At 42.6% G+C, this 13,102-nt stretch overlaps 1 protein-coding gene across 10 annotated transcripts in view; it reads left to right on the top strand.

Annotated features, from left to right (window-relative positions):
* dgkh (diacylglycerol kinase, eta) overlaps nucleotides 1–13,102 on the top strand; it is an 85,116-nt gene that overhangs the window by 53,018 nt on the left and 18,996 nt on the right. For 6 of the 10 annotated variants that reach the window (XM_021323481.2, XM_036138847.1, XM_036138842.1 and 3 more), the window contains 10 exons: nucleotides 3,931–4,037; nucleotides 4,866–4,991; nucleotides 5,273–5,375; nucleotides 7,758–7,920; nucleotides 8,019–8,127; nucleotides 8,727–8,948; nucleotides 9,142–9,236; nucleotides 10,531–10,630; nucleotides 10,753–11,071; nucleotides 11,780–11,905. In XM_021323481.2, coding sequence (XP_021179156.2) covers nucleotides 3,931–4,037; nucleotides 4,866–4,991; nucleotides 5,273–5,375; nucleotides 7,758–7,920; nucleotides 8,019–8,127; nucleotides 8,727–8,948; nucleotides 9,142–9,236; nucleotides 10,531–10,630; nucleotides 10,753–11,071; nucleotides 11,780–11,905 — 1,470 coding nt within the window. The remainder of the gene's footprint in view (nucleotides 1–3,930; nucleotides 4,038–4,865; nucleotides 4,992–5,272; nucleotides 5,376–7,757; nucleotides 7,921–8,018; nucleotides 8,128–8,726; nucleotides 8,949–9,141; nucleotides 9,237–10,530; nucleotides 10,631–10,752; nucleotides 11,072–11,779; nucleotides 11,906–13,102) is intronic. The other 4 variants (XM_012876349.3, XM_036138849.1, XM_036138843.1 and 1 more) reach the window with 1 other exon arrangement.

Raw genomic sequence — 13,102 nt, 5'->3', positions numbered from 1 at the left:
GATGCTCTCGACTCCCTGGGAGTTTTTAGTGCAGCCATACTCTGAAATTGAGCCCATTTACAAAACGCAGAAACATTTACCAAGGCAGGTAAAATGATGCCGTGACTCTGAGCGCTCTCTCGCTTGGTGAGAGTGTGAGTTTACCTGCATGCGAACACAGGTGACTATGAGCTGAAAGTAAAGGAGCAAAGACTCAGCTTAGAAGAAACATTAAAGGCGGCTGCACACTTGGTTGTACTAGATACCGCGCGGACTCTCCGCAGACATTTTAAGCTTCATAGTCGAGTGCATTTATTGGCTACAGTTTCCACAGGAGACGCCCACCGCACACCTGTCAGTCCGTGACACAGAGAGGCTGAGACGCCTCAGGTGCTTGCGAGTCGTGACTGCCTTGGAGCATATGAGAAGACTTCTTCCCGCTGAGCAGTTTATAGTGTGACGTAGCGTACGCACTCGTAAAAGTGAGCTCTGCACGTACCTGTCCACAGACTCATGTCTGCCTTATTATGTGGGAGCCTAGAGACAAAATAGCTCCGGGTGCGATCTGGTAAGGCTAATTAAGGCTAATAATTTTTATGAATTTAACCATGAGCACGCACAGACGTATAATAATTTACTACATGGCTTGACCTTCTTGGGGGTACGGGCAATTTTGTTGGTGGGGTGCCCTCCTTGTAGAATGGTAGGGGAAGCAATGACTGTATAAACCATTTCATGTAGTTGATATGGCTGCATATGTATATTCTCCAAAGCGTGTTACTTTGTCAGGCCAAATGTCTCTCCTCAGTAAAGGTTGAAGGTAATGATACGCAGCTACAACCATATTTGGAAAACTGGTCAAACGTGGTAATTCCTCTGATTCTCTTGTCCTTCATGCATTTTAGACCACCTTTCTGACACATCAGCTCCCCTTTTTAGTAGCCGCTGTGAAGTTAGTTTGAGGTTGAATATGGGATGTTCGCACTCCGCGGCTTCGGCTGCGTCTGCCTCCTGTCGAGCTGATGCAGGGAAGCTGATCTGGGGCTGCAGCTCTCTGTCGACTGTCATGCTAGCGGTACTCACGACCGGTGCATCAGCTGGGTGGAGGAGAGGAGGGGGAAAGCTGTTTGCTTGATGGTGTGCTCTGATTGGAGAAAATTTATTACATAGAAAAAAAAAACCTACATAGAAAATTCAGCTGTTTTCTGATCTGACCATTTTTGAGCAAAACAGCAAATCTGATCGGCCCCTTGAACAACAAAGTGTGTTTGTTGCGGGTAATCCTTTAGAAATGTGTGCGTAAATTACATATTTCCAAGAACAGACGGAAGCCAGAGGGATCAATCTCTTTGATTTCTCTGAAGCCAAATCCAGCTAATCAATGCATAAACCAAAGCCATTAGAAGGAACATGACAAGACCCACAATTAGGAGCCGGAACTCTGATAGCACTTCATCCAGTCCATCCTTTAAAAAGGGATGTGCAAAAAGAGAAAATTATTTGTGTTTTGTCTCTCCTGTTAAACGTTTTGATCTAGGAGAATTTTTTTAGATACGGCATATTTCACATAGCACTTTATTTATGACGACATGGCTAGTGTTTATTAAATACTTTTTGTGGCTGCTCAGCACAGATGGAGCGGAGAATAGTGGAAGCCTACTCTCTGACTTACAGGTAATTGTGTAACAGTGAGAAGGTCGGACAGAGAGAATTGGAGGAAAAGACATCATGAGAGCAATGAGAAGAATGGAAAAGGGGAAAATGAAGCAGAAGAGAGCAGGAGAGTGTCTGTATTAAACATCAAGAGCAGCCAGCCAATCACAGCAATCAACACAACTTAAATTTTCCTTCGATTTCCTGAGCAAGATAGTCGGTGGGAATTGATTTGGGCTGTCAAAATCCTCCGTCCTTTTATGTTTAATACACAGACATGCATACTCCCAGAGACAGTGTTTGTTTCAAGTCTGCTTTGTGGACGCCTGGCCATTAACAATCCGTGGTATTACGTCCACTGAGTTCCCTTAATGTTCTGGTAATGCTCTCTAACAGCATTTAGTGGTAGACACGATTGAAACATTGATTGTTGCCTCCGGATATGACTTGGACTTGTAGGGTCTGTGTCGGCTGCAGAATGACAACATTGTGTGCATGTGTTAGTGTGTGTGTGTGTGTGTGTGTGTGTTGGTGTTGTCTATGAGCTGGGTGGGGTGGCTGGAAGGAAAGTTCCCCAGAGTACAGGCATTATTCATGAGTCTGCTAAGTGCTTTGTCTCTTCTGGAGAAAAAAGGCGAGAGCAGTCTCTTTGTTTGGGCATCTTGGTGAGAAGTATTCATGCCATATTTACTACATGTCAGTCTGATTTATTACAGAGAGCACCCAGCTTAGAAACACATTAAAAGTGGCTGCAGCTCTTCATGTACACCAAGTAAATGAAGAGATGAACAGCAGATGAACATCAAAGTCTTCAAAGTCACTTTGTGACAATCCAAAATAGTGTTTTTTTTATGTGTCTTTAAGTTAAGAAATAGTGCTTTTTCAAGAAATAGTGCTTTTTCAGTCAGAACAGTAGATTGCGATGGGAACTTCATTACCTTGTTATTTTCCCCCTCATTTTTCCAAGGAAGCAACGCAGAAGCCAGAAGACATAAAGCTTAGCTTTGCTGTCATTCCATTTCTTAGCTTGCTATAGTCACATTTAATAATTTGGAATATGCTCAAAAGTACCTTTGAAAGAACAACCTTTATGCCACTTAATCTTAAATGCTGTGTTTTTATTAGCTGGAGGTGGGGGAAAAAATCATAATTAACATAAATAAAGGCTTTAAAACATCATCAGTCTGTGTTAAGGTAGATACTGTGTTGCCGTTCTTGAACTGAGTTACTGAAAAAAGTAACTTTTTATTGTTATCCTAATTTATTGAATATGACTGTGTGTATATATCTGAACACATGTTTTGCATAGGTTGAAGTGTAGAAATAAAGTGCATTCTGTTAGCCTAGTCACATATATGTAGTTTGCGTATGGGTTATGAAACACCTTTTTGTATAGTGCATGTATGCTAGGATGAAGGGTGTGTAATTTACACAGTTTCAGGACGGAGCAAACTACTTTTTAGCTGTGACGTCACCTTCTCATTTTTTTTCTTTTTCCCGTACCTAATACTTGTCAGACCATCCTGGCCTAAAGGTTTAATGCTTTATACACAGTTGGTGAGTTTCCCCTAGTGGTCAACCTAGAGTATTAGCTGAATTGTTTTGAAAATAAGACCTAAGTCCAATACTGTGTAAACCACATATCGAGGTAAGTGAATCATCATCAGCGCAGACCCAGCATAGCCTAGCATGAGATTAACTATGGGTAATATCTGGTCAATGCTGAGAAATTGTTCTGATGGTTTTTTATTTAGTTTTTTGTTAGACCATAAACTTATATTAGTCAAAGTAATAATGTTTCTTGCATCAATGAAAGCGTTTTAAACTGTTTTTCTTCAATATTTGTCTAAGAACTTCCTTTGACAGAGTGCAAAAATACAACTTAAACATTCTCCAACTAATATAAAGTAGTATTTGATTGAGTCTACCTTCTCTAACAACGCCTGTTTGGTGCAGCATGTGAAGCCTGCCGTCTGCACAATGATCCAGGCACCAGGCACGGACAGCTGAGGCGGATTCATTCTGAGAGTTTTTGCTTTAGTTGACATATTGGAGTTTTTGAGCCACAGGTCTTCAGTGTTGCCCAGATAAAACACATTTATAAAAAGAAGAAATGTGACTGCTACATCATTAATATTTTATGGCGTAGAAATAAATGGTGGTTCATATTATATTGTCTTATCTCCAGGCACATTGAGCTGCTGTTTTATTGCAGGATGCTGCGGCTGCTGCTGAGTGACAGCTGTTGTAAAGGGTGGGAACTTTTTCAGTTCTGTTTGTGTATTTGTGTTTTTTCAGTGTGCAAATTCAAAGCCCACAAACGCTGTGCTGTAAGAGCCACTAACAACTGTAAATGGACGACCTTGGCCTCTATAGGGAAGGATATAATTGAAGATGAGGATGGGGTGAGTTTGTATGAATCTGATTTTTAACTGTAAAAAATGATTTACTATTTCTTTTTTTAAGAAGCAGGTGCTAAGTAACCTTTAAAAACACAGCTGTCACAAATTCTTTGCCGCCATTTCAGATATTTTTTTTTTATCGCAGTTAAATGTTTCAGATCATCAAGACAGTTTTAACATCAGACAAAGATAACCTGAGTAAATTTTTCTTATTGATGAATTGTGAATACTGACCTAACCTGAGGTAAGTCGGTCTTGCAGACATTACAACAGTAATGTTGTTGTTCTTGTCGTCTGATTGGGCACAACACATTGTAGGAGCAAACATATTATAGCTATAATTTTATATCATTATTTGTGGGGTCCCTCAGGTTTTGAAAATCAGCAGACAAATCATTGGTTTTTGCCATATTTGTCCGTTCCTTTGCGTTTAGTTTCTTGTGTTCTGTTCCCTTTGTATACTAGTTTGTTCCCTCTGGTCTGTCTTTCCCGTTGTCTAGTAGTTTGTGTGTGTATTCGATCAGCTTTAAATTAAGTCATATTTGAAAAGAGATTTTGTCTGTAACAACACTTTCTTTAATGATCTGAAACATTTTAGTGTACAAGGATAGTCAAGCATTTGTTGAATGGGTGTTTTAAAACAACTGTTACAAATGTGCTGTATACATTTCCATTGTCCTCATGATCACAATCCTGGAAAGTTGGTAAACCGTTGCATGTTGACCTCTAATGCCTAAGTGTTGTAAAAGGAATATTTTAAACAATACCATCTGAGAATTATATTTTTAGACAGGACAGAAGTCTTGACTCTTTTCTGTGGTAAACCTACAGATTGCCATGCCTCATCAGTGGTTGGAAGGCAACCTGCCGGTCAGTGCCAAATGTGCCGTGTGTGATAAGACATGTGGCAGCGTGCTAAGGCTGCAGGACTGGCGCTGCCTCTGGTGCAAAGCAATGGTAAGGCATCTGTCACATCCGCAGCTTCAACAAGCGCCGCTAAATAAAAATAACATGCAGACAAGACTGTGCCTTTAAGCCTTTAGGCAGGAAGGCAACATCTTAGCATGAAATTCTTCTGAAATGTATGACTTGGTCATATTTGCTGTTTATTCAAGCATACTGATTTTCCAGCAAGTAGTTTTGGTTGAATAAAACTGCACGTGCATTAAATGTATCATCTTTAGCATATTTCGGTCTTGATTGTAGAATCTTGAATTGCATATTTTTTGTTCCTCTAGGTGCACACAGCCTGCATGGACCTGTACCCTCGCAAGTGTCCTCTCGGTCAATGCAAAGTCTCCATCATTCCCCCCACGGCGCTCAACAGCATCGATTCCGATGGTAGGCGATGCACACACAGTGATCTGTACAATCGGGGCTGACTCACTCTAAAGGGTCTGACCCTTTATTTTGTTCGCTGGCCTCCTTTCTTTGACTCCTGACTTGTTCTGCCGCATGAAGGGACGGTGCGGGAGCTCGGTTCACTCTGATTTCAAAAACACATCCCCGACCTCTGAGGTCCTTGTTTACCGATCTAGGAACAGCTGTCATCACCTAATCGATTCTTTTTAATGAGCTTCCTGCTTGTTGTAAAAGGTGTTAAAACAGGTATGTGTTCCAGGAAGAGGCTTGTTTGGTGTGTTTAAAAATAGCTCTGTGTGACAGGTGGGTCAGCCGCGATGGCAATCACAGATAAAAATGGCGCTTGTCAGATGCAGTGCCCTGCAAAAGTATTAATACCCCTGAAACTTTTCACCTTTTGTCATACTACAACCACAAACTTGTTTTTTAGTGAGATGTTACGTGATTAAAAGTGGATTAAAAATAATATATGATATTCATTTTTACAGATAAAAAAACATTTGTGCAGCTGGTCCATCCTCTCTCCATGTTCAGATGATGGACTGAACCGAGCCCTGGGAGATGTTTAAAGCTTGGGAGACCTACCCTACCCCTGCTTTAACAATATCTGACCTGCCTGCTGTCCTCCTTGGTCTTCATGATGTTCTCTAACAAACCTCTAAGGCCAGAAACAAATTTTTACTGAGATTTATTCTGAGATTAAATTACACAGAGGTGGGCCTGATTTACTAAATAGATGATTTCTAAAGACAAGTAATTGCACTGGATTTTATTTTTGGGGGATCAGAATAGTAGAGCTCAATACAGATGAACACTATAGTCTTTAGATTTCTATATAAAAAAAAATTAAAATCATGGATCGTTTCCCCTTCCCTTCACAACTATGTGCTGCTGTGCGTTGTTCTTATACATAAAACCCCAATCAAATTCAATTCAATTCAATCCAATTTTATTTATATAGCGCCAATTCATGAAACATATCATCTCAAGGCACTTTACAAAGTCAAATTCAATCATATTATACAGATTGGTCAAACATTTCCTATATAAGGAAACCAGTTGATTGCATCAAAGTCCCGACAAGCAGCATTCACTCCTGGAGAACCGTAGAGCCACAGGGAGAGTCGTCTGCATTGTCCATGGCTTTGCAGCAATCCCTCATACTGAGCAAGCATGAAACATGCATTGACGGTTGTGGTTAAGACATGAAAACATTTGGAAAGCAGCGTATTTGTTTAGCCTTGCACAACTGTGTTGTGGGGATTGTTTGCCAGAGCTCAATCGAAAGCCATTCTAGATCAGCGTCTGTAAGACAATCCCAGATAAGCATGTGGGATTGGTTTACTGTCTCCGCTGCCGGTCGCCAGGTCTCACACACACAGAGTGTCTGTGTAGAGCTGCCATCTTCTAATTGGTGCCTGAACAGTAAAAAAAAAAGTGGCAGGATAACAGAGGACTGAGCATCCAGATGAAAAGAGAAGGACACGAGCTGAGAAAAAGGAGCAAAGATGATACCCGCATCTCTCTGTCCTCTCATTGCATCGCCTCACACGCCCAGGGTCCCCTCTGCTTACCCGGGGAAGAGCAAAGGGGCCGTTTGCTTTTATACGGCTGAGGGGGGCGGACACGAGCTGCAGCACGTGCTGGAGTTCCGTGGCTCCCTGTCTCCTTCTCCACTCACCCTCTTCTCCATCCATTCCTTAGCAACAGTATGACAGAGAAAGTGAAGCAGAAAGGAGGAAAATCAGAGGAGGGTGTAGATGGAGACACTAAAGAGCAAAACAAAGTGTGGGTGGAAGCTGTAATATGCATAACGCTGCCATCACAAGATTATACTTTAAGGACCAAAGCGTCTTGCTACTTTACCTCCCGCAGATTAGCGTATAGGGCCCAGCACGTGTTTCTACCACGTGTCATCATCACATGCGTTAGCGCACACAGTCTCAAACGGCTTCGCAGAGGTTTACGAAGGATGAGTGTTTGTTCATAACGACGGGAAGAACTGCAGAAGCAGAGTGGGGCTATGGCCTTTTTGCTGCAGAGCTATTCCACTACCAACACGGTTAATAGACTTGACCTGCCTTAACCTTGCAATTCTTTGCTCGCTCATTAATTTACTGAACAATACTTAACTGAAGGTCCGCTTAGATAAAAGCGACTAGTAAGTGATTAAGTGGAAAGGCTTTTTAAACTTTATGACACTTGAGGTGAATCAGATGGAAAGGCTCTAAATAGGCCATGGTGGAAAGCAGAAAGAGAACTTGGTCCTTGGAGACACTGAAAGCTGCCACTTTGTATTGTAACCTCTGACAGTGGGGAGGGGCAGAGAACTTTAAAACTCAAGCGCCCATTTTTCTTCAGGATTCTGGAAGGCCACCTGTCCCCCGTCATGTGCCAGTCCCCTCCTGGTCTTCGTCAACTCCAAAAGCGGCGACAACCAGGGCGTGAAATTCCTGCGGCGCTTCAAGCAGCTTCTCAACCCGGCCCAAGTCTTCGACCTGGTCAACGGGGGTCCGCACCTCGGGTGAGGACACGAGCTCAGGCAGCTCGGCTGATTCTCATACTCAGAGACGACGCAACGCTCCGCCTTATAGTCGATGCTGTGATGTGTTTCTCTGGCAGCTTGCGCCTGTTTCAGAAGTTTGATAACTTTCGGATCCTGGTGTGTGGAGGGGATGGTAGCGTGGGCTGGGTCCTATCAGAGATCGACAAACTCAATCTACACAAACAGGTAATGCACAAGACATGAAGCTGTTGCTGACGTTTTTAGACGCTTTTGTTGCCTAAGATTATATCTAGTCTGATAGCATCACACTAACCAATGAATGAAAAAATAAGGGTATTTGTTTAAGAGTTCCCATTTGTTACTGAATGCATCATTGTTAGCATGTTTGAGCAACTCTGAAAACCGACCATCACCAAGGAGGAGATATTTTATTGACTCACTGGTGTTTGAAAAGAGGCAGCAAACTTGCTCTGTTTCATTTTTCTGACCTTTCTGATCATTATGAACATATTGGATTTGGAAATGTTGACTGCTTTTTGGAAATCTCAAATTAAAAGTAAGGTTCTGAAAAAGGGCAACGTTTAGTTTTCTTGAAAGAGAAATGTTTGGTGGAAGAACTGAAAATTTAAGGCAACCAGCAGATGGGAAACGGTTTGTCGTAGTCCGCTGTTCCTGCTAAGCTTTATGTCTTTGCTCCTGGCCAATATATATTAAAAACAAGGTCATTTAACTGAAACAGGCAGTCATGCATGCACACAGACACACCCGCTGACATCACCCTGCGGTAGGAAACTGGCCAAATCAACCCTCTGCCTGCCTTTCAGTGCCAGCTGGGGGTGCTGCCCCTTGGGACTGGCAACGATCTAGCCCGGGTGCTGGGCTGGGGCCCTTCGTGCGACGACGACACCCAGCTGCCCCAGATCCTGGAAAAACTAGAGCGGGCCAGCACCAAGATGCTGGACCGTTGGAGCATCATGACCTATGAGATTAAAATCCCACCCAAACACAGCTGCCCCACCACGCCCGAGGGAGCCGACGACTGCCAGGTACCCCGAAAGACAATCACACGCATCGACACGCACATTCAGACACAGCAAGACCTCCAGACAGATTACGGCTAGGAGTGGAAACGCATTTTTAATGCTGCTTCACTTCAGCTCAGGGTCATAACAGGAAGAATACTTCCCCCAGAACAAAATGCAACCATTTGTCTGATTTTTATTCTTTTTTTTCCTGCTGCAGTTTCACATTTCAGCCTATGAAGACTCAGTGGCCACTCACCTCACAAAGATCCTCAACTCAGATCAGCACTCTGTGGTCATCTCCTCTGCCAAGTACGTGTTTAACGCTTATGTGAGAACTCATTGCCTGAACTAGTACACCAGAGCTCCTAATTGGGCTAAATCTCAACTGAAATACTGTTAAAAAGCTGCTATTGTATCAGTAGTACCAGGGTTAGAATATACCGCTGCTCTGGAAAGCAAGTCACAGGGAGCCCAGCTTTATCAAAAGAGAAGGCTTACTTTTTATTTACCTAAAATAAAGGTCTTTGTACTTTGATTTATTGTTAGATGGCTTTCTTTATCTTTGATTTGCCACATCACAACATAATTTTGTTTCTGACTCATCGACCAGACGTGAACCCTCATTTAGAGTTAAAAGGGCCATTTACACATTTCTTTGGCCTCTGGAGTCTATTTGAACCTGTTCTACTTAGACGTAGAATGGGATGCCAAACTAAAACAGAGTGTATAAATAATGTAGGACACATTTATCCAGATTTTCCACATCTATGCATCACAGCTTTTTTACCATACCATTTACCATAATGCTGAATTATAAACCAACTTTGTGTCACCTAAAAAAAGTGTCATTGTTGTTTTCGAGCACTAAATGTTACTCCATACATTCAGCTACAGGCTTCTATAATCTCAAGTCTTGCTCCTTAACATTTACACTCTGGTCTTGTAGATGAAAATCTTCCTAAATGTAAAATTGACATGCTAGACTGAAAAACTCTTGTTAATTACTTTTCCCTTTTTAAATAAACAGCTCTATGTTGTGTTCTGCCTTTACCTTAACTTTTGAAACGGATTCAATGTCAGCTGTCCTACACGGACAGCTGTCTGCCTGAGGAGATTGCAGAGAGAGAATCTTAGGACGCAAACAGACTGGGAGCTGTAGCAGCTAATACAGTCTCTCTCTCACAATCAACATCATGAATGGTGAAAAGCAAAAATGGTAAAAAGCGCTCTGAATATAAGAGACAACTCACCTTATCATTAGATCAGCATCATAGGCGTGCACAGCCTTTAATAAAACTGCAAGATGTGCACATAAACATAATCTAGGATTTAGAAAAAGCTGTCTTGTTGGGGACGTTTTAGATAACGTCACAGAGAGAAAACCAATAGCAGCTAGTATCCTGGAGGGTTCTTTATTCAGAGCATTAACAAAAAAACATCGGTCATGACTCCAAGCGGCTGCCAGGAGACTGGATGGGGGCGCCCCCGGTCTGAATGTGTTATTGCAGCTTCTACGTTTTAAAACAGTGTTGGACATATTTATGCCATAAGCAGCCAAAAGACTCAAGGTACCTCTTTACTGAAACTCATTTCTCTTACTAAGGGTCCTGTGCGAAACTGTGAAGGATTTTATTGCCAAAGTGGGGAAAGCGTATGAAAAAAGCACAGAGAACGTTGTGGAGTGCGACTCTATGTCTCTCAAAGTAAGTATAAAAAAAATGACAAAAAGGCATATTTTTCTGGCTGCACATCCCTTTATGTCCTGTTTTTCAATCAGCTGCTGCATACAGCCTGTCTGACTGCCCCCCCCCCCTCTGCCCAACAGTGTGCCATCCTGAACGAGAAGCTGGACTCCCTCCTGCAGACCCTTAATGCAGAATGCCAGTCTCTGCCTCCCCTTCCCCACTGCACCCCTCCGATTGTCGAAGAAGAACAAGAGGAGGATGAAGAGGAGGAGGAAGAGGAGGCCAGCGAGGAGAGCCTGACGGAGGCCAAAGGGAAGCTGGAGGAGGAGGAGACGGAGAAAGGAGGGAGAAGAGGAGGAGGGTCCCCGCGGCAGCTGTTTAAAAGCAGGGAGCAGCTGATGCTCAGAGCCAACAGTCTGAAGAAAGCAGTGCGGCAGATCATAGAGCAGGCTGTGAGAGGTGCACATCCTCTGTTACTAACCAAGGAACCGCATGCATCTTTTACCACAGCTAAACTACAACTTTAGGCTTTTTGCATGTTTGAAATATTATTTTATTATAGAAAAGAGATAACATGGGCACCTGTAGTGCCTGGCAAATGTTTTAACTCCCCTTAATCTTCACATTTTGTCACATTAAAGGAACAAAATCTGATGCATTGTGTTGGAATTTTATGTGATAGATCGCCACAAAGTAGCTAATGATTGCATAGTAAAAGAGAAAATGCTTTGGTGATCCTGCTACAAGGTGAACCTCAACCCAGGCTCAAGCTTCTTGCAACCTCTACCAGGTTTCTGTGCTGTATTTAGCTCCATCCCTCTTCCCCTCCCTTTGACCAACTTCTCCTTGCCAGCTGATTTGAAGCATCCCTACAGCATGATGCTGCCGCCACCATGTTTTATTGGTGGTATTGATTTGATCAGGGTAATGTGCAGTGTTAGTTCTCTACACACAAAGTCTCATCAGACCAGAGCACCCTCTTCCACATGTTTGCTGTGTTTCCCACCACAATATGGCTTGTGGCAAACGGCAAAGGAGACTTCTTGCTTCTTGCTTGAATTAGTAAAAGTGTGAATACTTTTGCAAAGCACTGTGTGTTTTGGTTTAAAATGTTCTCTATAGATGTGCAGCAAGTTGTCTTCATTCCTCCTCCTTTGCTCTCTTCAGTGGTGGATGAGCAGAACACGGATGACACAGAGCTTCCATCTCCCCTGGAGTTCAGGAAAGACAGCGAGGACGAGAACAGGGACAGCGAGAAAGACGAAGACACCAAGGAACTGGAAGCAGTGTCATGTGAGTGTTAAGTCCTTCATTGCTACTTCTAAAGCCGTTAGACGTCCAAGTGAACGTGAAATTACACATCTTTTACTTCTTAAAGCTGTCTGTATTTCCAACCAACTTCCCTTGTTGCTGGAAGGGATTTAAACGTTGCCACCTTGTGGACATCCTGCTCAGTGCACATCTAGGACCAGACACATTGCTCATGGAAAAAAATGTTCTGCTGACGCAAGTCATGTTTCCTGTCATAAACTCAGGGATTAGTGCTACAAGAGTGCAGCGAGGAGCTTCCCTCCTGTGATATTCCACCTCCTGCCTCAGGCTGAGCTGTTTATCTTCAGGTCTGCTGTTTCCACAACAGCCTGCTGACACAGAGACGTTCCTCAGTAATAAATGAACATAGAGCTGCTGGTTGTAGCTTTCTCCAAGCACGGACAGGTCGCTGTGAAGTCCTATGGATCGACCACAGGACGTTTTAACCTCTCAGGGCCAAAAGTGCTTCCTGTTTATCAGAGTCCTGCTTCCTTCCTTCAGTATGTTGTATTGCAGGTGGAAGACATACTTGTACTGGATTACTCAAATGGTTAAATTTGCGTTGTCTCCGTTTTTCCTTTCATTGCTCTGTTAACCCTAAACTGGAAGCACAAGGTTGTGAAAACAAGGGGGCGTTACATCTGTCACAGTTCAGTAAATCAGTCGTTCCTGCATTTATTTCTGTGTGTTTGCTGCAACAACAAAAAAACTAACTTCAAGGACAACTCATGGTACAAACATGTTGCCCTAAAATGGTAGTCAGCAGTGTTTTAGTGCTAACATTACTTCACAAATTCGCTATCTGTGATGGGTATTAGCAGTTATATGAGAAGGATCATGCTGAGTTTGTTGGTGGTAAGTTATTGATGGAAATATCCCCTCTAAGATTAAGAAAACACATTGTCTTCCTGGAAAAAAATGGTTTTGAGTTTACATTTCTTAGTAACACGTTTCAGTTTAAAAGTTTAGAAACTGATTATTTGTGCTGCATATTTTTCAAGACACATATATGAACATATCTTTGACATTAGAGGCATATGGAAGGAGAGCACAGTTCAGAGAGCAATAACTACGAAGGAAATTAGAGGGATCGGTTTGCAGGAACAATGCAGATGCTGATACATTTTACACAAGAACACAATAAGAACACCCCTACCTGTATAAATTAACTTTATCACA

This window comes from Fundulus heteroclitus, chromosome 7 (assembly GCF_011125445.2).
Source record: "Fundulus heteroclitus isolate FHET01 chromosome 7, MU-UCD_Fhet_4.1, whole genome shotgun sequence".
NCBI lineage: Eukaryota > Metazoa > Chordata > Actinopteri > Cyprinodontiformes > Fundulidae > Fundulus > Fundulus heteroclitus.
The sequence above is the reverse complement of the archived record's forward strand: the minus strand, read 5'-3'. Positions and strand labels throughout refer to the sequence as shown.